Source organism: Stegostoma tigrinum, chromosome 22 (genome assembly GCF_030684315.1).
Source record: "Stegostoma tigrinum isolate sSteTig4 chromosome 22, sSteTig4.hap1, whole genome shotgun sequence".
NCBI lineage: Eukaryota > Metazoa > Chordata > Chondrichthyes > Orectolobiformes > Stegostomatidae > Stegostoma > Stegostoma tigrinum.
Genome location: NC_081375.1, coordinates 9,754,285 through 9,780,719, shown reverse-complemented (window position 1 = coordinate 9,780,719; position 26,435 = coordinate 9,754,285). Strand labels below are relative to the sequence as shown.

General features: G+C 43.7%; 1 protein-coding gene across 7 annotated transcripts in view; it reads left to right on the top strand.

The window, feature by feature from the left end:
• helz (helicase with zinc finger) overlaps positions 1-26,435 on the top strand; it is a 279,455-nt gene that overhangs the window by 128,681 nt on the left and 124,339 nt on the right. For all 7 annotated transcript variants that reach the window (XM_048554824.1, XM_048554822.1, XM_048554823.1 and 4 more), the window contains one exon: positions 1,370-1,548. In XM_048554824.1, the coding sequence (XP_048410781.1) occupies positions 1,370-1,548 (179 nt within the window). The remainder of the gene's footprint in view (positions 1-1,369; positions 1,549-26,435) is intronic.

Genomic DNA, 26,435 nt, shown 5'->3' with positions numbered 1-26,435 from the left:
ATCAGCCTTAATGCCTCATTGTATAACTCATTTTTCTCAATTATTATTTCTTAATTTTTAGATTACATAAATTTGAAACTTTTCTGAGGAAATTTTCAATTCCTTAAGTGTTCCCAGATGCAATCTTTCTGAGCCATTACCTTAGAAACCACATACAGTCGTAGTGTCCCTACCTCTGATCCAGGTGACCTGATCTAGAGGGTGTAACCACATCTGAACAGGTTGATTCAGGGAAAAAAATCCGTCACTTGCTCCAGTTTCTTTTCAGCCACGATAAAAACCCTTTAGTTCATTGTCCACCTTAAAACAATGCTGCAGTTTAAGAGTATTTAAGTATTTCTTTCTTTTCTTTGGTTGATTTTGAACTTGTCCTGTGCAACTATCTGAGGATAGCTTTTGATGTGCATTTCTTTGAACATTACAAGCAATGCTGTTTTGGTAACTCAAACCTAAGAGTGCAGAAGTTCAGATAACCCTTAGTGTGGCAAGAGCGAAGCTCATGGCTTGCCACAGGATCTTGCCAGGAATCCTTAATAACTATCACCTTCTTAAGTCTTTCACAACAAGCATCTGGTATTTTTAAAGCTTTGTGGATGTTCAGAATGCATAGGCATTGACTATATTCAGTTGGAAAGATGCTAGCTTTTGTCTCCTGCATTGTGCTGAGTTTGCTGATCTGAGTCAAATCGTTATTGGAGTCTCAGTTCTAGACTAGAAGGTAGTTGGGAAGGGAACTGGTGGCAAAGAAGTGTTATCAGCTGTAGTTGTGTTTCTGAACTTTTAACCAGATGCCTGAGCTAAAAGATATGTATTTGGGTACTGAATAAGAATAGCTTTGATTATCATAAATTATTATGTGAGCACTTGCTGTCATAGCTCAAGTATCAAAGGACATTTTTACCTGTGCAACTGGATTCTACCTTCAGGAGAAAGATGAATAAAATGATTCAGTGGAATTTCTTATACAAAGTCCCGCCCCCATTTATTTGTACTTATTGCTTCTCCATACACTGTTCAAAGATGTTCAACAGCCCAATCCTGTAGCTTGATTGTTGATTTATCTTTTACTAATGGGACCTTCCCAAATTACAACTTGCCGCGTTGGCACAAGCAAAATCTACAATTCAAATTGAACAATTTGTTTTCTCAAAGTCCAATCTAGTCCACCACTGGTCGTTAGGCCTTAAGTTTCTGATGTACTTCTATTTAGGTTGCTTGGTTGGTCGATTAAATTTTTTTTTCAGATTTTGCGTCTGTAAGATGCAGAAAAGTTGGAGTTGTGAATAACAAAATGAATGTAAAGAGGCAAGGTTGATATAAAATATATTTGAATTTGATATTTCCTGAAGCTGGGTTTCTGCAATTACAGGGTATATTTCAGAAATCGATGGGTGAAGACTGTGCATCCAGTAGTGCAACAATACTGTTTGATTTCAAGCACACATTCCACCTTTCAAATGCCACAGAAAGAGGATATCTTGAGACATCGAGTGGCGGTGGTTACTCTTAGTACATCACAATATCTCTGCCAATTGGACCTTGAATTAGGTGAGTAATAAAAGGCATGTCATTGTTATTTTCAGATAAAGGCCCACTTTTATTGGGAATCTGATCAAAGTTCAGATTCTCAGTTAGAAAGGAGATGAGTTTCCTATCTGCCTAAACATATAAAGGATAGAAGCAAGAGTAGGACATTTACGCTGTCAAGCCTCCCCTGCTATTCTATAAGAGAATGGCTGAATCTCCCCAGGCTTCAACTGTTTTATACAAGCTCCTCATAAACATTAACTCGTGTATTTCAAAAATCTACCTATCATCTCTTTAAATACTTCCAGTGATCTAGCCTCCACAACTCTCTGGGGTAGACAATTCCATTTCTACCCACTGAAAGAAGAAATTCCTTTGCCTCAGTTTTAGATGAATGTCTCCATATATTGGAACTTTTTCCCCTTGCTTGAGATTGCCCGACTGGTGGAACCAGCAGTGCACCATATACCCCATCAGGCTTCCTCAAAATCTTGTCTGTTTCAAAAAGATGACCCCTCATTCTTGTAAGCTATAATGAATAAAGACCTAACCTACTTAGATGTTCTTGGTAAATCAGTCTCTTCATCCCAGAAGTCAACCAAGTGAAACCCTTTTGAACTCCCACCAATGCCAATGTATCTTTCCCAGATATGGGGACCAAAATTATACAGAGTGCTTCACATGTCACCTCGCCAGGTCCCTGTATAATTGTCATAGAGTCACGCAGCAAGGAAACAGATCCTTTGGCCCAACTCGCCTGTGCTGATCAGACATCCCATCTGACTAGTCCCTTTTGCCAGCATTTGGCCCATATCCCTCTAATCCCTTCCTGTTCATATACCCATCCAGATCGATTTTTAACGTAATTGTAATCACCAACACCACTTCCTCTGGTATTTCGTTCCACACATGCAGCACCTTATGGGTGGAGAAGTTACCCCTCAGATCACTTTTAATTCTTTCCCCTCTAACCTTAAACCTATGATCTCTAGTTTTGGACTCCCCCACCCTCAGAGAAAGACCTTGTCTATTCACCCTATCCATGACCCTCATGATTGTACCAAGATTTCCCTATTTCTAAATTCCCCTAGCAATAAAGGCCAAAATTCCATTTGCATTGTTAATTATTTATTACACCTCTATGTTAACTTCTGATGCTCATGCACAAGAACACCCAAATCCTTCTGTGCAGCATTTAATCGGAGTCTCTGTCTATTTAAATAATAGTCTGTCTTGATTCTTCATACCAAAGTGCATGACCTCTCACTTTCGTATATTAAACATTGCCAAGTGTTTGATCACTCACTTTACCTATCTATAGACCCTTACAGATTTCTTATGTCTGCATCATAACCAGACCTATTTGTACTGAGAGCTAATTTGGATACGGTGCACTCTACCCGGTCCTCCAGATTATTAATGTACATGATAAATAATTGAAGCCCAAGGACTGTTTCTTGTGACATTCCACTCCAAACTGGCTTATAGTTTCCTTTTTTCTGCCTACTTCCCTTAGAAGTTTTCCAATCCCCTTGAAATCCAGTAAGTTTTGGAATATTTTGACCAATACCAATAAAAGCAGGCTGTCAAAGTTGGAGAGCCAGTCATTGCTCTTCCAATTTCAGGGAAGAACCTCATTACATTACCACTAAGCAACTGGGTGAGTGGTTCAATGCAAGGCCACTTATTGGACACTTTTTAAAAAAAAACTTCATTAAAAAAGAGAAGAAATTAGCCACACTATGATGGTGAGATGATAGAGGGAATCCCCTCAACAGGGTGTGCTGTCACTGTATTTCCTCTCAGATGAGCAGGGAAGGCCAATAGTCATGGCAGGAGTGCTTGAATGGCCTGTAGGACAGTTGATCTTCAATCCCTGCTCAATTTGCCTCAGGAAACTGGAGGCCAACTGGATAATCCCAATCACTCTCTCAAAATTTCCTTTTTAAAAAAAAAATTTACTGGCCCAATTATCTGCGCACATGATTGAGACCCAAATTCACCTCAAAACAGCTCATTTTAGAATTAGCATCTTGAAACTGAGCCTGCACATTGATAAGTGGCGAGAGACTAGGTGCACCAGCATTTGTTGCGATATTTTTATGGTTTCCTAATATGCTATATGTTCAATATCTATTGAGGCCAATGAATTTTGCACATTGGTTAATCTTCGGCACTATATATTTAAACTCGGTCTGGTTTGTATCTTTATAATGTTTTTAGTGGTTTGCTTTTACAAAACATGGCTAATTTTTTTGTATCAGAGTAAAAATGAACTGGAACATTAGACTGCATATGTGCAGCAGCTGCCCCATAGTTTTATGAAGTTTTTGCCTTGTTTGAAATGGGTACATTGTCAAATGTTGCAGTGAGGTGCCCCTTTGACCTTGTTTGAAGAAGACATGGAATGTAGGAAGTGTTAAGATGGTATTTTTCAATTCGCTGCAAATACTTGCAAACAGGCTAGCTGCTGGTAAAGTTAACGGCTGTGAACATACCTTGTATCCTCAGCTACCTTTGCTATGTTCTGTCATCCAAGTTTATGCTACTAATGGACCCCAGTATGAAATCTGGCTTGGTGGATTTTTTTCAATTAATGTGGAGATGTTTGGCTGAAACAGGTTTGGTTTTAGCAATAAACCAGAGCAATTACTCGAGAAATATATAAAAAAAAGTCCAAGCTATCTAAATCTAACAGTTTGAAAGATTTCAAAACACATGGTAAAATGAAGTTCCAACTGCTCCCCAAAAGTATCACTTCACAGTTAAGTCAAAAAAGGAGAAATTCTTCTTCCTTGCCTGATTTGTAAATATGACAACTCCATGTCCCCTTATTCCCATCGTGTGAACTGTGATACATTTTCCTTGAATCCTCACACCTCTGAGATCTCAGACTTTCTCAGCTTTAAATAAACAATACATATTCCTAACTAAACGTTCCTGATCTAGTTATCGCAAACTGAAACTATAAAAACTTTCCTCAAGGTAACTTAGTCTTTTAACAGTTCTGAGGAAAGTAAGTTTTTAGGAGAGCCTATTCTTATGTCCAACTTCAGTCGCATCTCCTTCAAACTGAATTTCAAAAGCTTTTTTTTAAGATGCCCATCCTAATTTCTGCCAAGCTAACATCTTAATGTTTGTTTTTCTGCCTGTCATAAGCCCCACAATATGAACAAATTTCCATTAATATGCCAGGGAACCTTCAGCCGTCCCTCTGACATATAGTAGTTTAAAATTATGTTTCTGAAAAGACTGATTTAATTAATTTTTATACTCCTCCACACGAATAGACCAGCCCACACATGCAATGAGTTTATAATCCTTTTTTTAAATGATGTTAATAAATCTCTCACCTTTCATTTGCACCTCACAAATGACTGAGGAAAGATTTGCTGAAACATGCTAGTTGGCAGTTTGCTTATTTGTGTTTGCACATAAATAAAGCTTCAGATTGCAGTGTTCTGTTGTTTGTGGAGTCATCCAACAGTTGTGTTGCAAGAAGCTTGAATCCTCAGAATTCAGTGCAATGAATGCTCAGAACAAATGAGACCTGTAAGTTTAGTATCAAATCTGACCAGGGTGTTCCAATCCTTTCTCAACATTTCATTGCACAAGCCCTTGTCTTTAGTAACAACGTGATTCCAACAATTGAAGAGAGTTTTAAAAGTGAAAGTGAATAAGTCTTTGCAAAAGAAAATGTTAGAAGGAATCAGAGTAGTGCTTGGAATTGAATAGATCTTTGAATCATATCATAGAATCTCCACAGTGTGAAAACAGGTCATTCGGCCCAACAAATCCACACATACCTTCTGAATACCATCCCTTTCAGACCCACCCCCTAACCCTGTATTTCCCATAGCTAACGCTAACCTACTCATCCCTGAATACTATGGACAATTTAGCATGGTCAGTCTGCCTAACTTGCACATCTTCGGACTGTGGGAGGAAACCAGAGCACCTGGCAGAAACCCATGCAGACTCAGGGAGGATGTGCAAACTCCACACAGTCACCTGAGGTTGGAATTGAACCCAGGTCCCTGGTGCTATGAGACAGCAGTGCTAACCACAGAGCCACCATGCTGCCTCAAAAAGTTGAATCAGTGCCGGTTTGATTATCTGAAGGCTGCTCCAGGCCGCAAAATATTTAATTCTAGGATATATTCGGTGTAATTGATTTTTTTTTGATGGATGTCATGCAAACTGCTGTCCAGTTGGGTGAAGTAATAAATTGAATACAAATAACCAACTTAAGATGGTATTATATATGTAAGTTTATTGAAGTTGATGTATGCTACAAGAAATCAATGGATGTTGCAGAAGTTCTGTTGATACAAATGCAAATTCCAACCCAGATACAACCTTTGCTAAAATTTGATGTTTTTTTTAAAAAATACATTCACTTCACTTGTACAATTCATGGATTACCTAATGTTCTGAATCACATCTGAAAATAATATCCGAAGAGGAGAGTCATGACTGGGATGCAGATGGTAACCTGTCTTTAAAAGAGTCATTTATTACAAGCTGTTTTCTTTGACAGGTGCTCAAATGGTGATGTTTTCTTACAATCTGATACAGAAAAGTCAGGCGAGCACTTTTTATACGTCTGCAGTCTGAGTGAATAGTGGAGCTTTGTGCTAAATTCTTGATTTTCTTCTTAATATCAGTGCAGAGAAAATTATTATGAGAGTTGGAATGGCTTCTGTGTACCTAAAACCCTTCTGGTGTTCAGAAATCATTTTGAACAATATAGCCTCTTTTTTTCTCTTTTGCGCATGGTGAATCTTCTGTGCATTCTAGTACTTTTGGTTTTTAAGTTTCAACTTGCCAGCAGTTGCAGTTTAACAAAGTGTGGAGCTGGATGAACACAGCAGGCCAAGCAGCATCTCAGGAGCACAAAAGCTGACGTTTCGGGCCTAGACACTTCATCAGAGAGGGGGATGGGGAGAGGGAACTGGAATAAATAGGGAGAGAGGGGGAGGCGGGCCGAAGATGGAGAGAAAAGAAGATAGGTGGAGAGGAGAGTATAGGTGGGGAGGTAGGGAGGAGATAGGTCAGTCCAGGGAAGACGGACAGGTCAAGGAGGCGAGATGAGGTGGTAGGTAGGAAATGGAGGTGCGGCTTGAGGTGGGAGGAAGGGATGGGTGAGAGGAAGAACAGGTTAGGGAAGCAGAGACAGGCTGGGCTGGTTTTGGGATGCAGTGGGGAGAGGGGAAGAACTGGGCTGGTTTTGGGATGCAGTAGGGGAAGGGGAGATTTTGAAGCTTCTGAAGTCCACGTTGATACCATTGAGCTGCAGGGTTCCCAAGCGGAATATGAGTTGCTGTTCCTGCAACCTTCGGGTGGCATCATTGTGGCACTGCAGGAGGCCCATGATGGACATGTCGTCTGAGGAATGGGAAGGGGAGTTGAAATGGTTCGCGACTGGGAGGTGCAGTTGTTGCAAACCGAGCGGAGGTGTTCTGCAAAGCGGTCCCCAAGCGTCCGCTTGGTTTCCCCAATGCAGAGGAAGCCACACCGGGCACAGTGGATGCACTATACCACATTGGCAGATGTGCAGGTGAACATCTGTTTGATATGGAAGGTCATCCTGGGCCCTGGGATGGGGGTGAGGGAGGAGGTGTGGGGGCAAGTGTAGCATTTCCTGCAGTTGCCGGGGAAGGTGCCGGGTGTGGTGGGGTTGGGCGGGAGTGTGGAGCGGACAAGGGAGTCACGGAGAGCGTGGTCTCTCCGGAAGGCAGACAAGGTGGGGATGGAAAAATGTCTTGGGCGGTGGGGTCGGATTGTAGATGGCGGAAGTGTCGGAGGATGATACATTGTATCCGGTGGTTGGTGGGGTGGTATGTGAGGACGAGGGGGATCCTCTGGGACCGGTTGTGGCGGGGGCGGGGTGTGAGGGATGTGTTGCGCGAAATGCGGGAGACGCAGTCAAGGGCGTTCTCGACCACTGCATAGCTTGGGCCCATGCGGGTACCCATTGCCACCACCTTTGTCTGTAGGAAGTGGGAGGAATCGAAAGAGAAATTGTTGAGGCTGAGGACGAGTTCGGCTAGGCGGATGAGGGTGTCGGTGGAGGGGGATTGGTCGGGCCTGCGGGACAGGAAGAAGCGGGGGGCCTTGAGGCCATCTGCCTAAGGAATACAGGCGTATAGGGACTGGGTGTCCATGGTGAAAATGAGGTGTTGGGGTCCAGGGAATTGTAAGTCCTGGAGGAGGTGGAGGGCATGGGTGGTGTCACGGACGTAGGTGGGGAGTTCCTGGACCAAAGGGGAGAAAATGGAGTCCAGATAGGTGGAGATGAGTTCGGTGGGGCAGGAGCAGGCTGAGACAATGGGTTGACCAGGGCAGGCAGGTTTGTGGATTTTGGGAAGGAGATAGAAACGGGCCATGCGGGGTTGGGGAACAATGAGGTTGGAGGCTGTGGGTGGGAGGTCCCCTGAGGTGATGAGGTCATGGATGGTGTTGGAGATGATGGTTTGGTGCTCGGGGGTGGGGTCATGATTGAGGAGGCGGCAGGAGGAGGTGTTGGAGAGTTGGTGTTTGGCCTCGGCGATGTAGAGGTCAGTGCGCCGTACTACCACTGTGCCACCCTTGTCTGCGGGTTTGATGGTGAGGTTGTGGTTGGAGCGGAGGGCTGCCTGTTCTGCGGGGGAGAGGTTGGAGTGGGTGAGAGGGGTGGGGAGGTTAAGGCGGTTGATGGCCCGACAGCAGTTGGAGATGAAGAGGTCAAAGGTAGGAGGCCTGGGGGTGGTGTCCAGGAGGAGGACTTGTTGTTGGAGGAGGGTGAAGGGGTCAGTGGAAGGAGGGTTAGGCTCCCGATTAAAGAAGTAAGCGTGGAAGCAAAGGTGGCGGAAAAACTGCTCGATGCCCAAACGTGACTGGTATTCGTTGATGTGTGGGTGGAGGGGGACAAAGGTGAGCCCCTTGCTTAGGACTGACCATTCGTCCTCTGTCAGTGGGAGGTCTGCGGGGATGGTGAAGATGCGGCAGGGCTCAGTGTGGCTGTCTCCTCTGGGGTTACGTCGGCGGCGTCAGCTGTGAGCGGGGTTCCGTCGGCGGCGTCAGTTGTGGGCGGGGTTCCGTCGGCGTCTGTTGTGGGCGGGGTTCCATCGGCGGTGTCGGCTGTGGGCTTCGGCTAGGCAGATGAGGGTGTCGGTGGAGAGGGATTGGTCGGGCCTGCGGGACAGGAAGAAACGGGGGGCCTTGAGGCTATCCGCATGAGGAATACAGGTGTATAGGGACTGGATAGGGACTCGTCCTCCGCCTCAACAACTTCTCTTTCGATTCCTCCCACTTCCTACAGACAAAGGGGGTGGCCATGGGTACCCGCATGGGCCCAAGCTATGCAGTGGTCGAGAACGCCCTTGACCGCGTCTCCCGCATTTCCTGCAACACATCCCTCACACCCCGCCCCCGCCACAACTGCCCCCAGAGGATCCCCCTCGTCCTCTCATACCACCCCACCAACCTCCGGATACGATGTATCATCCTCCGACACTCCCGCCATCTACAATCCGACCCCACCACCCAAACCATTTTTCCATCCCCACCCCTGTCTGCTTTCCGGAGAGACCACTCTCTCTGCGACTCCTTTGTCCGCTCCACACTCCCGCCCAACCCCACCACACCCGGCACCTTCCCCTGCAACCACAGGAAATGCTACACTTGCCCCCACACCACCTCCCTCACCCCATCCCAGGCCGCAGGATGACCTTCCATATCAAACAGATGTTCACCTGCACATCTGCCAATGTGGTATATTGTATCCATTGCACACGGTGTGGCTTCCTCTGCATTGGGGAAACCAAGCAGAGGCTTGGGGACCGCTTTGCAGAACACCTCCGCTCGGTTCGCAACAAACAACTGCACCTCCCAGTCGCGAACCATTTCAACTCCCCCCTCCCATTCCTCAGACGACATGTCCATCATGGGCCTCCTGCAGTGCCACAATGATGCCACCCAAAGGTTGCAGGAACAGCAACTCATATTCCGCTTGGGAACCCTGCAGCCCAATGGTATCAACGTGGATTTCACAAGCTTCAAAATCTCCCCTTCCCCTACTGCATCACAAAACCAGCCTAGCTCGCCCCCTCCTCCCACTGCATCCCAAAACCAGTCCAGCTCTTCCCCTCCCCCCACTGCATCCCAAAACCAGCCCAGCCTGTCTCTGCTTCCCTAACCTGTTCTTCCTCTCACCCATCCCTTCCTCCCACCTCAAGCCGCACCTCCATTTCCTACCTACTAACCTCATCCCACCTCCTTGACCTGTCCGTCTTCCCTGGACTGACCTATCCCCTCCCTACCTCCCCACCTACACCCTCTCCACCTATCTTCTTTTCTCTCCATCTTCGGTCCGCCTCCCCCTCTCTCCCTACTTATTCCAGTTCCCTCACCCCATCCCCCTCTCTGATGAAGGGTCTAGGCCCGAAACATCAGCTTTTGTGCTCCTGAGATGCTGCTGGGCCTGCTGTGTTCATCCAGCCTCACACTTTGTTATCTTGGATTCTCCAGCGTCTGCAGTTCCCATTATCAGCAGTTGCAGTTTTATGTTTTTAATTTTTTGAATGAAGTTTTTCCTTAACTGGTTTATATTGCTTAATGAAAAAGAGCTAGTGTGGATTTATTCAAGGAAAGTCATACTTAACCATCTTACTGGAGATGTTTGAAGAGATGCCAGAAAGAATTGATGAGAGCAGTGCTTTTGATGTGATATACATTGACCTGCAGGCATTTGGTACAGTGCTGCACAACAAACTTACGTGCAAAGTTGTGTTCATGGAATAAAAGGCCCAGTGGTATTATCACTAGTCAATTAATCCAGAGACCTAGGTAACATTCTGGGGACCTGGATTTGGATCTTACCATGGCACATAGTGAAAATAGAATTCAATGTTGTCAAGAGTTAGTGAATCTTTCGAATCCGGTAATGTTCTTTCAGAAAGGAAATCTGGCATCCTCACCTCGACTAGACTACATTTGAGGCCAGAAATGCATGCAAATAGGAGTAGTTCAATTTAGGAAACGTGGTTGGTATGGACAGTTGGGCTAAAGGGTCTGACATAACAAGATGTGGAGCTGGATGAATACAGCAGGCAAAGCAGCATCTTGGGAGCAGGAAAGCTGGCGTTTTGGGCCTGGACCCTTCTTCAGAAAGTTGGGGGGGAGGAGGGGAAGAGGGTTCTGAAATAAATAGGGAGAGAGGGGGAGGCAGAGAGAAGATGGATAGAGGCGAAGATAGGTGGAGAGGAGACAGACAGGTCAAAGAGACAGGGATGGAGTCAGTAAAGGTGAGTGTAGGTGGGCAGGTAGGGTGGACAAAGGTCAGTCCGGGGAGGACAGACAGGTCAAGGGGGCGGGATGAGGTTAGTAGGTCGGAAATGGGGGTGCGGCTTGAGGTGGGAGGAGGGGATAGGTGAGAGGAAGAACAGGTTAGGGAGGTGGGGACGAGCTGGGCTGGTTTTATGAGGGGGAGGGGAGATTTTGAAGCTAGAACACCCTTGACTGTGTCTCCCACGTTTCCCGCAACTCATTGCTCATACATCGTCACTGAAATAACAACCAAAAAAGAATCCTCCTCGTCCTCACGCACCACTCCACCAACCTCTGGATCCAACGCATCATCCTCAGACACTTACGCCACCGGAAATTGACCCCACCACCAAAGACATTTTCCCTCCCAACCCTTATCTGCTTTCTGCAGGGACTACTCTTTCCGTGACTCCCTTGTCTGCTCCACACTCGCCTCAGCCCCACAACACCCGACTCTTTTCCCTGCAACCGCAGGAAGTGCTACACCTGACCCCACACGTCCTCCCTCACGCCCATCCCAGGCCCCAACAAGACTTGCCATATCAAGCAGAGGTTCATCTGCACATCTGCCAATGTGGTATACTGCATCCGCTGTACCTGTTGTGACCTCCTATAAATCGGGGAAACCAAGCGCCGGCTTGGGGACCGCTTTGCAGATCACCTATGCTCGGTTCTCTATGAACAACTGCACCTCTCGGTCGCGAACTGTTTCACCTCCCCCCTCCCATTCCTCAGACGACATGTCCATCCGGGGCCTCTTGCAGTGCCACAACAATGCCACCTGAAGGTTGCAGGAACAGCAATTCATATTCCACTTGGGAACCCTGCAGCCCAATGGTATCAATGTGGACTTCACCAGCTTCAGAATCTCCCCTCCCCTATCACATCCCAAAACTTGCCCAGCTCGCCCCCGCCTCCCTAACCTGTTCTTCCTTTCACCTATCCCCTCCTCCCATCTCAAGCTGCATTCCCATTTCCTACCTACTAACTTCATCCCGCCCCGTTGACCTGTCCGTCCTCCCTGGACTGACCTATCCCCTCCCTACCTTCCCACCTACACTCAAGTTTCCTGGCTCCATCCCTGCCCCTTTAACTTGTCTGTCTCCTCTCCACCTATGTTCGCCTCTATCCGTCTTCGATCTGCCTCCTCCCTCTCCCTATTTATTTCAGAACCCTCTTCCCCTCCCCATTTCTGATGAAGGGTCTCGGCCCGAAACGTCAGCTTTCCTGCTCCTAAGATGCTGTTTGGCCTACTGTCTTCATCCAGCTCTAAACCTTGTTATCTCGGATTCTCCAGCATCTGCAGTCCCTATTATTTCTGGGCTAAAGGGTCTGTTTCCTTGCTGGATGACTGAGACTTCAGACCCATAGCAATGTGGTTGTCTCTTAACTGCCCTCTGGGTGATTAGGAATGGGTAATAAATAGTGGTTCAACCAATGACCCCCACATCCCATGAATGAATTTAAAAGAATTTGGCTGAGTGAAAAGAAACAGAGAATTGTGGTTATTGGATGTTTTCCTGGCTGTGGAAGATCTGTAGTGGAGTTTTCCTCCATTGGCCTATGTTGAAACATTTGCTTTTCCCGATATATAATAATGATCTAGGCCTTGATGTTTGGCACAATTTCACAATTTGTCAATGATAAAGGAAGCATTGTAAGCTGCAAGGAGGATAGTGTAGAACTCAAAGGATAGAGCAAATTTGTGGAATGAACCAATATGTAATACATGAATACACAGAAGTGTGAGGTGATACATTTTAGTTGGAGGAACTTGGATGGATTGTATAAAATAAAGATACAATGCTGAGGCAGATGCAGGAGCAGAGGCTTTTTGGGTGTTTTATATGTCTATCAGTAATTTTAGGCACCTAGATTAGCTGAAAGAATTCATGAGCACGGTATCCTGTGTGTCATTGTTTGTAAGAGCAAGGCAGTGATCTTGAACTAATGCACAACACTGATTCAGCCTCAGTTGGGGTATTGTTTCTAGGTCTGGATGCCACACCTTAGAAAGAATGTGAAGGCATTGAAGAGAATGCAGAAAATGTTTATATAAATGATTCCGGCCATGGGTAATTTCAGCAATGAGAATTAATTTGAGAAGTTGGGACTATTTTCCATCAGGAAGAGAAGATTGACAGTAGACCTAATTGAATTATTTAAAATTGTCAAAGGCCTGGTTCAAGTAAATGGGGGAAATATTTCCCACATGTGGAAGGATTGAGGATGAGAGGGAACAGACTTAAATTAGTAACATCCCAGTAGAAGCAAAAGTGACATGAAGTGAACCTTTTCATATGAAGTGTGGTTCGGGCACACAGTGCACTGCCTGTGAGTGTGGTAGAGGCATGTTCAACGGAGCTATTCAGTAAGAAATTAGATCACGTGCAGAATTGTGGCAAGTCTAGCACCATTAACTATGACTATTAATTTTGATGAATCCATTTAATTCTAGTCTCTCTATTCAGCTTGTTAATTAATTTAACTATATTTCACAATCTTTTATTACTGTTCTTTTAGTTTTTGTGGACCTTCTCATCTTTTTTTCTTTTTTCAAAAGCACTTTCTTTTTTTAAGAGAAGTTTCTTTGGAACTCAAATATACCACAGTCCTTAGGTCGGAAAAATTTTCTGCTCCTAAATCCCTGAATATTCAAAGGTTATTAACTGCAGTCTGCCGATAGATTTTGATCAATCTTTCGATATATACTAATTGAAAGACCAGTTGATTTTTTTAAAAAAAATTGACCTGTTGAGATGTGCCATTATACACCACTGGAACAGATAGGACTTAAAACCAAGTTTTCCAGCTCAGAGACAGGAATACGGTCACTGCTCCACAGCAGCCCTTAAAGACTCGTGTGATGTACTCAGTTTGTGTTAATTTACACATGATACATTTTGATGACGTGGTTCAAAGTTGACATTTAGTTTTACTTTGGTGAGCCTGTGGAATTCACAATCACAGAAAGCAGTCAAAGCCAAAAAAATGTATGAGGAGTTGGGTAAAGCACTTGGGGTGAAAGGCACTAAAGCATATTAGGGGGAAAGTAGGATTTGGATGATCAGCCATGACCATAATGAATGGCGCAACAGGCTTTCAGGGCTGAATTGTCTGCACCTTTATTCTGTGTTCCTTTCATATAGAGTTGACAGTGTGACTGTCTGACTTTGCTTTGGTCATGATAACTTTGCTATTTGTGGAATCTTGCTGTCCACAAATGGTTGTCACCTTCCTGCATTGCGACAGTGAAGGCACTTCAAAGGTACTTAATTAACAGTCCTAAAGTGCTTTGGGCTGTCCTGTTTTGTGAAAGATGCCATATAAATGCACTTTAAAATTGTTCATTTGAAATCTAACCCATGCTACCCTAAGACAGTTCCATTTCATCACCAGAATATGTCTTAAAATAGCCACTAGAGAACAATTAAGACAGTCACCTTTTGTGTCACTGTCTCTCTGGTCTTGGTGCAGACAGAGCTGGTGGAAGGCTCCAAATCAACAGTGAAGATGTTTTTGGAACCTGCTCTAAAAGAGAACTGGTCATAAATGGGGTTTTATTTGGATACAAAGAACCCTCTGACCAATATTTCAGTTCAAAAATTGCTGCAATAATCATTTCTAAATGGGAATAACTACTGAAACAATCAGTTTTTTTTCTTTCATGTGTGTTAGTAAATGCAGACACTTGAATCACTGTGCCAGTAAGCTTAATTCATTACTCTCCATTGCTACTTTGAGTGGGGGGAAAAAACACAAGTGGAGAAGCCATCTCTCTAGTTCATAACAAAAGATGTTGTTAGATTTCCCTTAGACGCATCACTGCATGATGTTCAATATGTTTATGATAAAGCTAAAGGTGTTGCTGTCACAGTGGTAGTTCCAGATGAAGTCAGTCTTATAGAACATTACAGCACAGTACAGGCCCTTCGGCCCTCTGTTGTGCCGACCTGTCATACCGATCTCAAGCCCAGCTAACCTACGCTATTCCATGTACGTCCATATGCTTATCCAATGACGACTTAAATGTACCTGAAGTTGGCGAATCTACTACCGTTGCAGGCAAAGCGTTTCATTCCCTGACTACTCTCTGAGTAAAGAAACTACCTCTGACATCTGTCCTATATCTTTCACCCCTCCATTTAAAGCTATGCCCCCTCGTGCTTGTCGTCACCATCCTAAGAAAAAGGCTCTCCCTATCCAACCTATCTAACCCTCTGATTGTTTTATATGACTCAAATAAGTCACCTCTCAACCTTCTTCTCTCTAATGAAAACAGCCTCAAGTCCCTCAGCCTTTCCTCGTAAGACCTTCCCTCCCTATCAGGCAACATCCTAATAAATCTCCTCTGCACCCTTTCCAAAGCTTCCACATCCTTCTTATAATGCAGTGACCAGAACTGTACACAATACTCCAAGTGCGGCCGCACCAGAGTTTTGTACAGCTGCAGCATAACCTCTTGGTTCCGGAACTCGATCACTCTATTAATAAAAGCTAAAACACTGTATGCCTTCTTAACAGCCCTGTCAACCTGGGTGGCAACTTTCAACGATCCGTGTACATGGACACCGAGATCTCTCTGCTCATCTACACTACTAAGAATCTTACCATTAGCCCTGTACTTTGCCTTCCGGTTACTCCTCCCAAAGTGCATCACCTCACACTTGTCTGCATTAAACTCCATTTGCCACCTCTCAGCCCAGCTCTGCAGCTTATCTATGTCTCTCTGCAACCTATGGCATCCTTCGTCACTATCCACAACTCCACCGACCTTAGCGTCATCTGCAAATTTACTAACCCATCGTTCTACGCCCTCATCCAGGTCATTTATGAAAATGACAAACAGCAGTGGACCCAGCACTGACCCTTGCGGTACACCACTAGTAACTGGTCTCCAGAACGAACATTTCCCATCAACTACCACCCTCTGTCTTCTTTCAGCAAGCCAATTTCTGATCCAAACGGCTATATCTCCCACAATTCCATTCCTCCACATTTTGTACAATGGCGTATTGTGGGGAACCTTATCGAACGCCTTGCTTCTATGCATTAACTACAGTGATTCTTTGCAGTGATCTGTGCCGTAATAATGAGGTATGGATTTAGTTCAGTGGAATTCAAAGCTGTTATGCAAACTCTTAATTACTGTGATGGAAAAAATTTCATTAGAGTTTCTAATGGAAGGTGGTAATTGTGTTATAATTGGCATGCTGTTTTCTTTCATGGAGAGATGATGCTTTTTGATTCAACATTCTACTTTTCCTGAAGGAGTAGGCTTTCAATGAGGTGTAACAATATGAGTGTATTTGCCTTAAAATGTCCAAAATTAACAATGACAATGTCTGTATATGTCTCTGCTTTTAAAAATACTTCCCCTCAACTGGCAGTGTTTTATTGTTGTTCCTATGTGCTCCTAACAGTTTGACTGTTCTGAGTTCAAGTAATTTTTCAATGCTTGCAGGCAAGAACTGGGAGTGGCATGGTGGCTCAGTGGTTAGCACTACTGACTCTCAGCACCTGGGACCTGGGTTTGTTTCCAATCTCGGTTGACTGTGTGGAGTTTGCATGTTTTCTCCATGTTTGTGTGGGTTTCTTCTGGGTGCTGCAGTTTCCTTTCACTGTCCAAAGATGTGCATGCTAGGCGAACTAACCATGGGAAATGCAGGGTTACAGGGATGGAGTAGGGGGGTGGGATATCTGTTATGCTCTTCGTAGCATCACTGTGGAATCGATGGGTCACATGGCCTGCTTCTACTCTGTAGGGATTCTAAGAAGTTGTATCTCTGCAACCTAATCTGTTTAATTCAGGAAGTATCCAAATTCCTGATTAATATCATAGTAAAATAAAAGGCACCAAGTTTATGCCCTTGGTCAGAACATATTCTATCAGTGTTTAAATTCTGCATGCATAATGGAGTTTCAGATGCATTTTGCCAGACCCATGGATTGCACAATCCAATTGGACTTGAGCCCCCTTGCTTTATGCAAATTAGGCACTATGGGTATTCATGAGGGATGTTTCCGACTGCACCTCAGTTAATCTGTGTACATTTGCACACACTGCTGAACTGGTCTCGTTTATTAACATGTTGGAGTCAATTAATTTTGAGTTTTTTTCACTGGCTTGCATTGTATTGATTGCTGCTGAAACCATGTCGTCACACTCGCAGCCTGACACCTGACTACAATGGGACCGTGTTTCTGTTGATTCTCCAAGTTGAGCTCAACAGTCTATTTTAGGACTTGTTGGGAGAAATTAATACTTAATTGAGCATGAACCTACTAACTCGGAGCATGAATAGGCCACCTGGGACCTTGGAAATGCTTTGTCATTCAGTAGGATCATGCTGATCTGAGTTGTTTAAAATCCTGTACAAGTCCAGTAACTGTCATCCTCTTGCTTATCGAGAATGTATCCATCTCTACTTTAAAGACTTTCCCTGGACCATCTTTTGAGGAAGAGAGCGCCAAAGACTCGTGGCCTGCTGAGAGAAAATAAGTTCTCCTTATCTGTCTCTCAAATGGACTATCCCTCATATTTAAACAGTGACCCCTTGTTTTAGATTATCCTGCATGAGGAAACATCCTCTCCATAGGCACCCTATCAAGACCTTCTGTGTCTCATTCCAGTCACTTCTTGTTCTAGTGGATTCAACCATCCCTCATAAGATAACCCAGGTGAGACTTCTCTGCATGCCTTCCTATGCATTTATTTTGTGTCCTTAAAGAAGACCAATACTGTTCGCAGTATTCTAACTGAAATCTCACCAATGTCTTGTATAACTTAAGCATAACCTCCCTACTTTTGTATTCACAATAAATGTTAATACTAAGTAAAATGTGCTGCACTGTCCTGAGGAAGTGTCACCGGTACTGAAACGTTAACACTGATTTTTCTGCACGGTTGCTGCCAGACCTGCTGAGCTTTTCCAATAACTTTGTTGTTGTTGATACTAAGTAACTTTCCAAATTACATGCTGTATCCACCTATCAGCTTTTTGTAAGTCATGCATTAGGATACCTAGGCTCCTCTGTCTCTCTGAATTCTGCAATTTCTTACCATTTGCTTAAAATACTTCTGTTTTAACTTTTCATGCCAAAGGGCAGTTTATATTTTCCATATTTAACTAACTTTTTTTTAATCCGACCTGTAAACCTTTGTAGCTTCCTTGTGTCCTCTTCACAAATTACTCTTCTGCCCATCTTAATGTCATCAGCAGGTTTAGCAACAATACGTTTGATTCTTTCATCCAAGCCAATTATCAAAATTGTTAAACATTGAGGTCCATACACTGATCGCTGTGGCACAACCCATTACGTCTTGCCTCCTGCAAAATGACTCACTTATGCCGAATGTTTCCTATTAGCTGGCCAATCTTCTGTTGCAACTCATTGGAGTAGCAGACTGGAAATCAAGACTGGTTATTTCTGAGTTATCACAAAAATTAAACATTTTAAGTGAAAGACACAAAATCCCCAAACTATCTGATCTTCAGACCCAGATAATAGAAAGCGAAGAACAGATTTCAGTACTGATGTGGGATTTGAATCAAAGATCCTATGGGGCATAATTTGGTGATGTGAAATAAGGACATACTTCCAAACCGGTGAGATACCAGGGAGATAGCGGGAACTGCAGGTGCTGGAGTCAGAGTTGATACAGTATGGAGCTGGAGAAACACAGCAGGCCAGGTAGCATCAAAGGAGCAGGACAGTCGACGTTTCAGGCCCAGACCCTACATCAGGACTGGTGGCATAACAGAGCCACTGATCGTCTGGGATAATGAGAGTGATTAATCTATAGCTGATCAGTTGCTCGGTTTCAAGGTTGACCCAGGAGAACTAGATACCCTGTCAAATAATGGAAATGGTGTTTGATTTTATGAATGAAAATTTTAATGATAAGAAGTTGATGAACCTTTAGTCAGTTTTGCGTACGGATGTCTAGTATGGACTTTAACAAGTTTTTAGATAGTTTTGGGATGGAAACGCTTTGTTATAGTGTCATAAAATCATACAGCAGGGAAGCCCTTTGGTCCAATCTGACTATGCTGACCAAGTTTCCCAAACTAAACTAGTTCCTTTTGCCTGCATTTTGTCCATATCCCTCTAAATCTTTCTTACTAGTGTACCTGCAACTATCACTTCCTCTGGCTGTTCATTCCACATATGAACCACCCTCGGTGTCGAAAAAGTTACCCCTCAGGTCCTTTTCAGTCTTTCTCCACTCACACTAAAATTATGCCCTCTAGTTTTGTACTCCCCTACTTCAATTCCTCCAGTATATTTTGACATTTTTAGGTCTAGTTCTGCTTAAGTATGTACTGCATCTGGGAGTCTTTCACCAACCATAAAATAATAATTCATTAACAGGGCATTCTTTCTCCAGGGGCAAATAGAATAATTTATGTTCAGTTATCCCCAGTGGTTCCCTGAGATTTGAAATCTGATTTGTAATTAAACTTGGATATTCCCTTTTCAAGCAATTGTTTTCTGCACTGAAATTTCAGTTATAGTGGGAGACTAGAGATTCTGGGGTGGTTATCCATACAAGAGAAAGGTAAGCTGGTATTTTGTAGGGTTGTTACAAGTTATAAAGGGCTTGAAACAGTAAATAACCTGTTTAATGTGGCAGAGGAGTCCCTTCTCGGAGGATTTTGATTTGTGGGATGCATGGTAACTTTGAAAAGGAAGTTGGATAAGTAGTTGAAAGAATTTTATTTTCATTTGTGAGATGTAGATATCGTTGGTCGCAGCAGCATTTGTTGTCCATCCGTAGTTGCTCTTGTTGAACCCCTTTATTCTACCTGCAGTGGGTTGACCCACAATGCCATTAGGGAGGGAATTTAATTTATCATGCTGTGGAGAGAGAACCAGAAAGTAGAATTTATCAGCTTGCTCTTTGAAAGATTCACATCAACATGATGGGTAGACTGGCTTCCTTCTGTGTTGTAATAGTCTTGTGGTTCTGGAACTTAGTAATAGAGATGTACAGCATGGAAACAGAGCCTTCAGTCCAACTTGTCCATGCTAATCAGATGTCCTAAATACATCTTGTCCCATTTGCCAACATTTGGCCCATATCCCTCAAAACCCTTCCTGTTCATATACCAATCCAGATGCCTTGTAAATATTGTAATTTTACCAGGATCCACCACTTCCTCTGGCAGCTCATGCCATACACACACCACCCTCTGTGTGAAAACGTTGCCCCTTAGATCCCATTTAGATCTTTCCCCTGTCACCACATAAGGCAAAACCAGGTGAAATGCGCATCTTAACAGATGAATTTGTTTCAAAAGGCTGTTTGCTGAAGCCTGTTTTCTACAAACAAATTGGCTAATTGCTTAGAGGGATTCATTTTGCATTATCAGCCAGGGATTCACCAAGGCTCCTTAGGTAACACCTTCCAAATTCACCACAACTACTGTCAAGAAGGATATGGGGATCACGTGCATGGGAACACCACCAGCTGCAAGTTTCCCTTCTTGCCACTCAGCATCCTAAAGTGGAAATGTATCATTGCTCCTTCAATGTCGCTGGGCCTAATCCTGAAACTCCCTTCCCTAACACCACTATGGAGCTACCAGCACAAAATGGATTTCAATATTTTAAGAAAGCAGTTCACCACCACCACCTGAAGAGCATCCAGAGTTGGGCAATAAGTGCTGGCCAACCCAGTAATGCCCAGGTCCCATGAATGAAAAAGGGGAAAAGTTTGATTAAGCAAGATCATTGTACTTCATGTACCCTGACATTCAGAACTAATAAAAAATCTCTCTTGACTGCATTTGTTGAGCTGCTGTTGAAAGCACTGATTGTAACTTGTTGCAAACTTTACATTTGAATGCATTGGCTGAGACTCTGCATTGCCAGTTGTTCTGTCTCTTCTATCGCCTTCAATGAAATAAAAGAATAAAAAAGAAAGAAAAAGAAAAAGAAATGTCAGGTTTCCCTCACTGTCTTCTCAAATTATAACGTTCTCTTTCTATAGAGAAAGGAAAACGTGCATTATGAAAACACTTTATGACATTTCTTGAAGATGTTCCTAAAGGTTTGTAGTCATTTAGTTTGAAATCATTGTTATGTTTTTGATACGGCAGCTGTTGTACCCACAGTAATATTCCATGAACAGTCATGACTGTTTCTGTATGCTTGATAGCTGCTGCATAAACGAATTTGGTCACAACACTCATAGAATTTGCTGTTCCTCTTTGATAACTATCATATAATTCTTAATTTCAAACTGACCAGGCCATTTGGCTCCTTTTCTTGATGTTATGTTTGAATGATGACACCTCTGACGTCTCAGTTTCTTGGCACTCTCCAGGTGTCAACATAAATTAAAAATGCTTTCTGCAGAATGACTTTTAAACCAATAACTTTCTTACTCTGGCTGAAGAGCTACCTGTTCAGGAAAGTGAAGCCCGAAGTTCCACATGATAAAAATTGTCACAATTTTAATGGGTGTAGGAAAGGGTACTTAATTCAGTTTTCTGAGCAAGTAATATTTAAATAACTGATCTAGTCATTTTCAAGAGAGAGAACTGAATGGGCAGATCTGGATGTCATCCGTTAGGATGCCGAGAGACATCTGGATTCATCTTCCTCTGATAACTTCTAAATGAATGCCAGTGAACCTACTCATCAATCCAGACCAATGCTGAGCCTTTGACTTGCCTTTTAATGTCAGTCTAAACCTCTAGGAGTAAGGATTCTGTCCCTTGTTGCTCTCTCTAGCAGTCCTATGCAGCCTGTCAGAAGAGTAATCTAATCAGTTTCTTGTTAGTTTCATGGATTTCCATGTCTTCACATCAAATCAAGTAAGAACCTTTCTTCGCATAAAGATATTCAGTTAGGCCTCTTTTCTCAATATACACTGTTGATGGGAAAGTTCGACAAAAGCATGGCAATAGACTAAGATTTAACAGATGGAAAATACTTGTCAACATAAATTTTTCATGTATAGTTGGGATGGAAGTAGTTGAGCTACTGGCTGCAGAAAATCACAATGGTAATTCTTCTCCCTCTCTGGCAAATTGTTCTTTGAGGTAAGTAGAAAGTGCTTTTATTCAAAGTGCATAAAAGTCTAAAATAAGGTAGCCTGCTTCTGTTTTAGAATTCAGAAGGCCCCTGGCTTAAAACCTATTAGGAATTGGGGTGTCCTAACTATTGATAGTCTCATTCCATTATTAATAGCAACCAGATGTTATTTTCAATGACAACCATGTACAATTATGATGTTTCTATAATTATCTATTAAGTGATATTCTGCTAGGGTTATTAGAAAGGAGAAGCATGCAATTTTTGTGATGTGACCAGAGTGAAGGACAGCAGTTAACCAAAATAAGATTTTTGCACAGTGTTCTTTGAAATGAAAGCTGCTGAATGGACCTTGAAGAATACAAAATTAATGGGAATAAAATTAATGTGGCTTTTTAATCTGATTCTTAATCAGTTGTCGGTAATTCTGAAGCTGTGCTATTTATTTTAGAAATTAGCATATCTGATTGCTTTAGGAACTGAGTTACCACATTAAGGAGAGTATTTTTGATGGAAGCAGTGTGCTGTGCATAAATTGTGCAGAATCAGAAAGTTGATCTCACTTCTGTTTGCGCTGCAGCATTACATTCTGCAACAAACTACAGCAATACATCCCTTCAGAGCTGAAGTAATGCTTTTACTGATAGAACTAAACATTGCAAAAATTTCCTGTATGGAAATAAACCAGAATTAGATCACTGTGAAATCATTACCAATGTTGTGACTGGTTGTCCTAGATCTGCGCACAGTTTGCTACTCATTATCTCTGTATCTTGTTTCAAATGTTGTCCTTATTTCTCTTCTGGAATGTACATTAGCACAAGGTTCACAAGCTTGACTGCCTTTGAAGTACTTGCACAGCAACTAGGCGTTTGATCAGAATTATAACTCTGTCATAGAGTTAGTAAGTAATTGTCACCACAGTTGATATAGTGCTGACAACATTTCAACCAGTGGGTAAAAGGATGAGAAATCTTGAACTCTTCATTTCTAATTTCCTTCAAAAATCTTCGCCATTTTAGCTGATTTAGAAATGCCTCCAGTTATTAAAGCTTACTTAACTCCGTATAAGCATATTCATTGAAGCTGTCTTGTTCCTTTATGGTTTTTTAATTGATTCGTGGGATATGGACATTGTTGACTAGCTAGCATTTATTGCCTGTCCCTAGTTGCCCTTGAAAAGGTTGTGATGAGCTGCCTTCTTGAGCACTGCAGTTCACCTGCTGTGGGTTGACCCACAATGCCCTGAGGGAGGGAATTCCAGGATTTGACCCAGCAACGGGACATATTTTCAAGTCATGATGATGAGTGGCTTGAAGGGGAACTTGCAGTCGGTGGTGTTCCCAGGTATCTGCTGCCCTTGTCCTTCTAGATGGAAGTGGCCATGGGTTTGGAAGGTGTATCTGCCGCACTGTGTTAACTGGAAACACTGTCTTCTGTGACTGATTCCTTCTCATCAGACCAATGTTTATCCAGTGCTTCACTGAGGCATTGAGTAGCCAAGTTCTGTAATGCAGATCAGCTCGTTGCTGATGAGGGTGCACTGTCACTTTGCAGGCCAGATATGAACATACAGGTTTGTCCTTTACAGTTAGGTGGAATCTCGCCAGACTAATCACACTTCATAAGTCCGCACAAAGAAAGTGCCAGCTGTGGAGACTCCATGGACTGCCAGGCCTGTCAACAACATGTTCCTGAATGGTTCAGGGGATTGAGGGGTCTAGCTTCAACGTGTGTGAAAAGACATCACAGGAGGTTTGAAAGCTATAATCTTTCACCGACCATCTTGTTGCCTAGCAGAAGTTATACCATTGAAGATCTGCTGACCCAGCCTTGTTACCCTTGCTTGCCAAAACATCTACCCAGTTTTCACATGTAATAATCGTAATAGTGATTAAAATTATGCAAAATGTTGTAAAAAATGTAAGATCCCATGTAGGTGAAGCCTGAGAGAGTTTCTGATAACGTCCTGCAATAGTTCACCTTATAAATAGTGTAAGTAACAACAAATATTTATTAATTTATAATAGCACAGTTTCACAGCTCTCGCTTGTCGAAGACGTAAACATTCCAATCTGGTTTTAATGCATGATAGCAACTATCAGCAAACTGCTTTAAAAGGATCCCCATCAATGCTGAAAAAGTTGGGAAAGCTGAAAGCCAATCAGCTCGCAAGAGCGTACTCAAAAAAAAACACTTTCTGAAAATGAGTTGATACTGGAATCCTACAGCAGCTTAAAGTAGGTACACAGAGAATTGAAGAAAGCCTTCCTCCTCCTGAGCTCCCAGACCATAGGGAGGGCTATAACCAGGCTACACAACAGTACCTCAACCAGCTTGTAACTGATGTCCATTTCAAGCCCACCGACTCCCACAGCTACCTAGAATACACCTCCTCCCACCCACCCTCCTGCAAAAATTCCATCCCCTATTCCCAATTCCACTGCCTCCGCCGCATCTGCTCCCGCAATGAGGCATTCCACTCTCGCACATCCCAGATGTCCAAGTTCTTCAAGGACCGCAACTTCCCCCCCACAGTGGTCGAGAACGCCCTTGACCGCGTCTCCCGCATTTCCCGCAACACGTGCCTCACACCCTGCCCCCGCCTCAACCGCCCAAAGAGGATCTCCCTCATTCTCACACACCACCCCACCAACCTCCGGATACAAAGCATCATCCTCCGACACTTCCGCCATCTACAATCCGACCCCACCACCCAAGACATTTTTCCATCCCCACCCTTGTTTGCTTTCCAGAGAGACCACTCTCTCAGTGACTCCCTTGTTCGCTCCACACTGCCCTCCAACGCCACCACACCCGGCACCTTCCCCTGCAACCGCAGGAAATGCTACACTTGCCCCCACACCTCCTCCCTCACCCCCATCCCAGGCCCCAAGATGACTTTCCATATTAAGCAGAGGTTCACCTGCACATCTGCCAATGTGGCATACTGCATCCATTGTACCCGGTGTGGCTTCCTCTACATTGGGGAAACCAAGCGGAGGCTTGGGGACCGCTTTGCAGAACACCTCCGCTCGGTTCGCAATAAACAACTGCACCTCCCAGTCGCAAACCGTTTCCACTCCCCCTCCCATTCTTTAGATGACATGTCCATCATGGGCCTCCTGCAGTGCCACAGTGATGCCACCCGAAGGTTGCAGGAACAGCAACTCGTATTCCTGCAACCCAATGGTATCAATGTGGACTTCACCAGCTTCAAAATCTCCCCTTCCCCCACCGCATCCCAAAACCAGCCCAGTTCGTCCCCTCCCCCCACTGCACCACACAACCAGCCCAGTTCGTCCCCTCCACCCACTGCATCCCAAAACCAGTCCAACCTGTCTCTGCCTCCCTAACCTGTTCTTCCTCTCACCCATCCCTTCCTCCCACCCCAAGCCGCACCTCCATCTCCTACCTACTAACCTCATCCCACCTCCTTGACCTGTCCGCCTTGCCTGGACTGACCTCTCTCTCCGCCTCCCCCTCTCTCCCTATTTATTCCAGAACCCTCACCCCGTCCCCCTCTCTGATGAAGGGTCTAGGCCCGAAACGTCAGCTTTTGTGCTCCTGAGATGCTGCTGGGCCTGCTGTGTTCATCCAGCCTCATATTTCGTTACCTTGTTCTCTCATGTTGTGATTCAGGAAAAAAGTTAAGGATGTGACAAAGTGATAAACTGTTCTTAACACATAATCAGTGCCCAGGGAATGTGCTGTATTGTTTGCAATAGACCACCGATTTTTGTTGAATAAGCGATAACAATATGTAGTGTTTTGGAACTTTAAATGTGTAGATTTATTTTCCTGTCCCAAAATGCAAATAATTTGTAGATGTACCTTATTTTTAAGAGTAGTTGTATATTGCTTCTATTAATCTCCACAGGGAGCCTTCAGAGCACAGTGCAGGTGAAAAGGCATTCTGATCCCTTGGAGTTCCAACTGGAAGAGCTCTAAACAGGCACCCAGAGTGCTGCTTGCTGAGCTGCTATTCCAAACAATTTCTGTCTTTTAGAAGAGTTGTGGGAGATTTCATTCTTTTCTGTTGGTTCAAAAAAAATAGCAGTTGTAGAGTCAGTTTGGTTCCCATCAAACATTAATCACCATTACAGTGTACCTTTACAACTAGTGCAATTTAAAACCATCATTTTGGGCACTTCCTGCTTTTTGCAGTAATCATCCGGCATTTTATCTACTTTTATTGAACCCTAACAGTGCAATATATGGATGACAAAAGAAAAATTACATTACTTCAGCTTTTGATTGTTTTCAGGTCAATACATAAGTGCGCACTTTGAGACATCTCAGGCATCTATTTGTAATGGCACATCTGCATGCTGCTCATTCATTGCTGCTACGTTTGTGTAAATGGCAGAGTAGATTATAATTCAGACCTGTTGTGGTTCAGTTGGACTGGTGCCTTGCATTTTGATTCTGTCATGCAATGTGAGAATTTCCGACAAGGCCCTCTTTCCATTATACTGGTGACTTGCAACTTTGAACTGTTGCAGTTCATGTGGTGTAGTTCTGTTTGAAAGGGAGTTCCAGAATTTGACCCA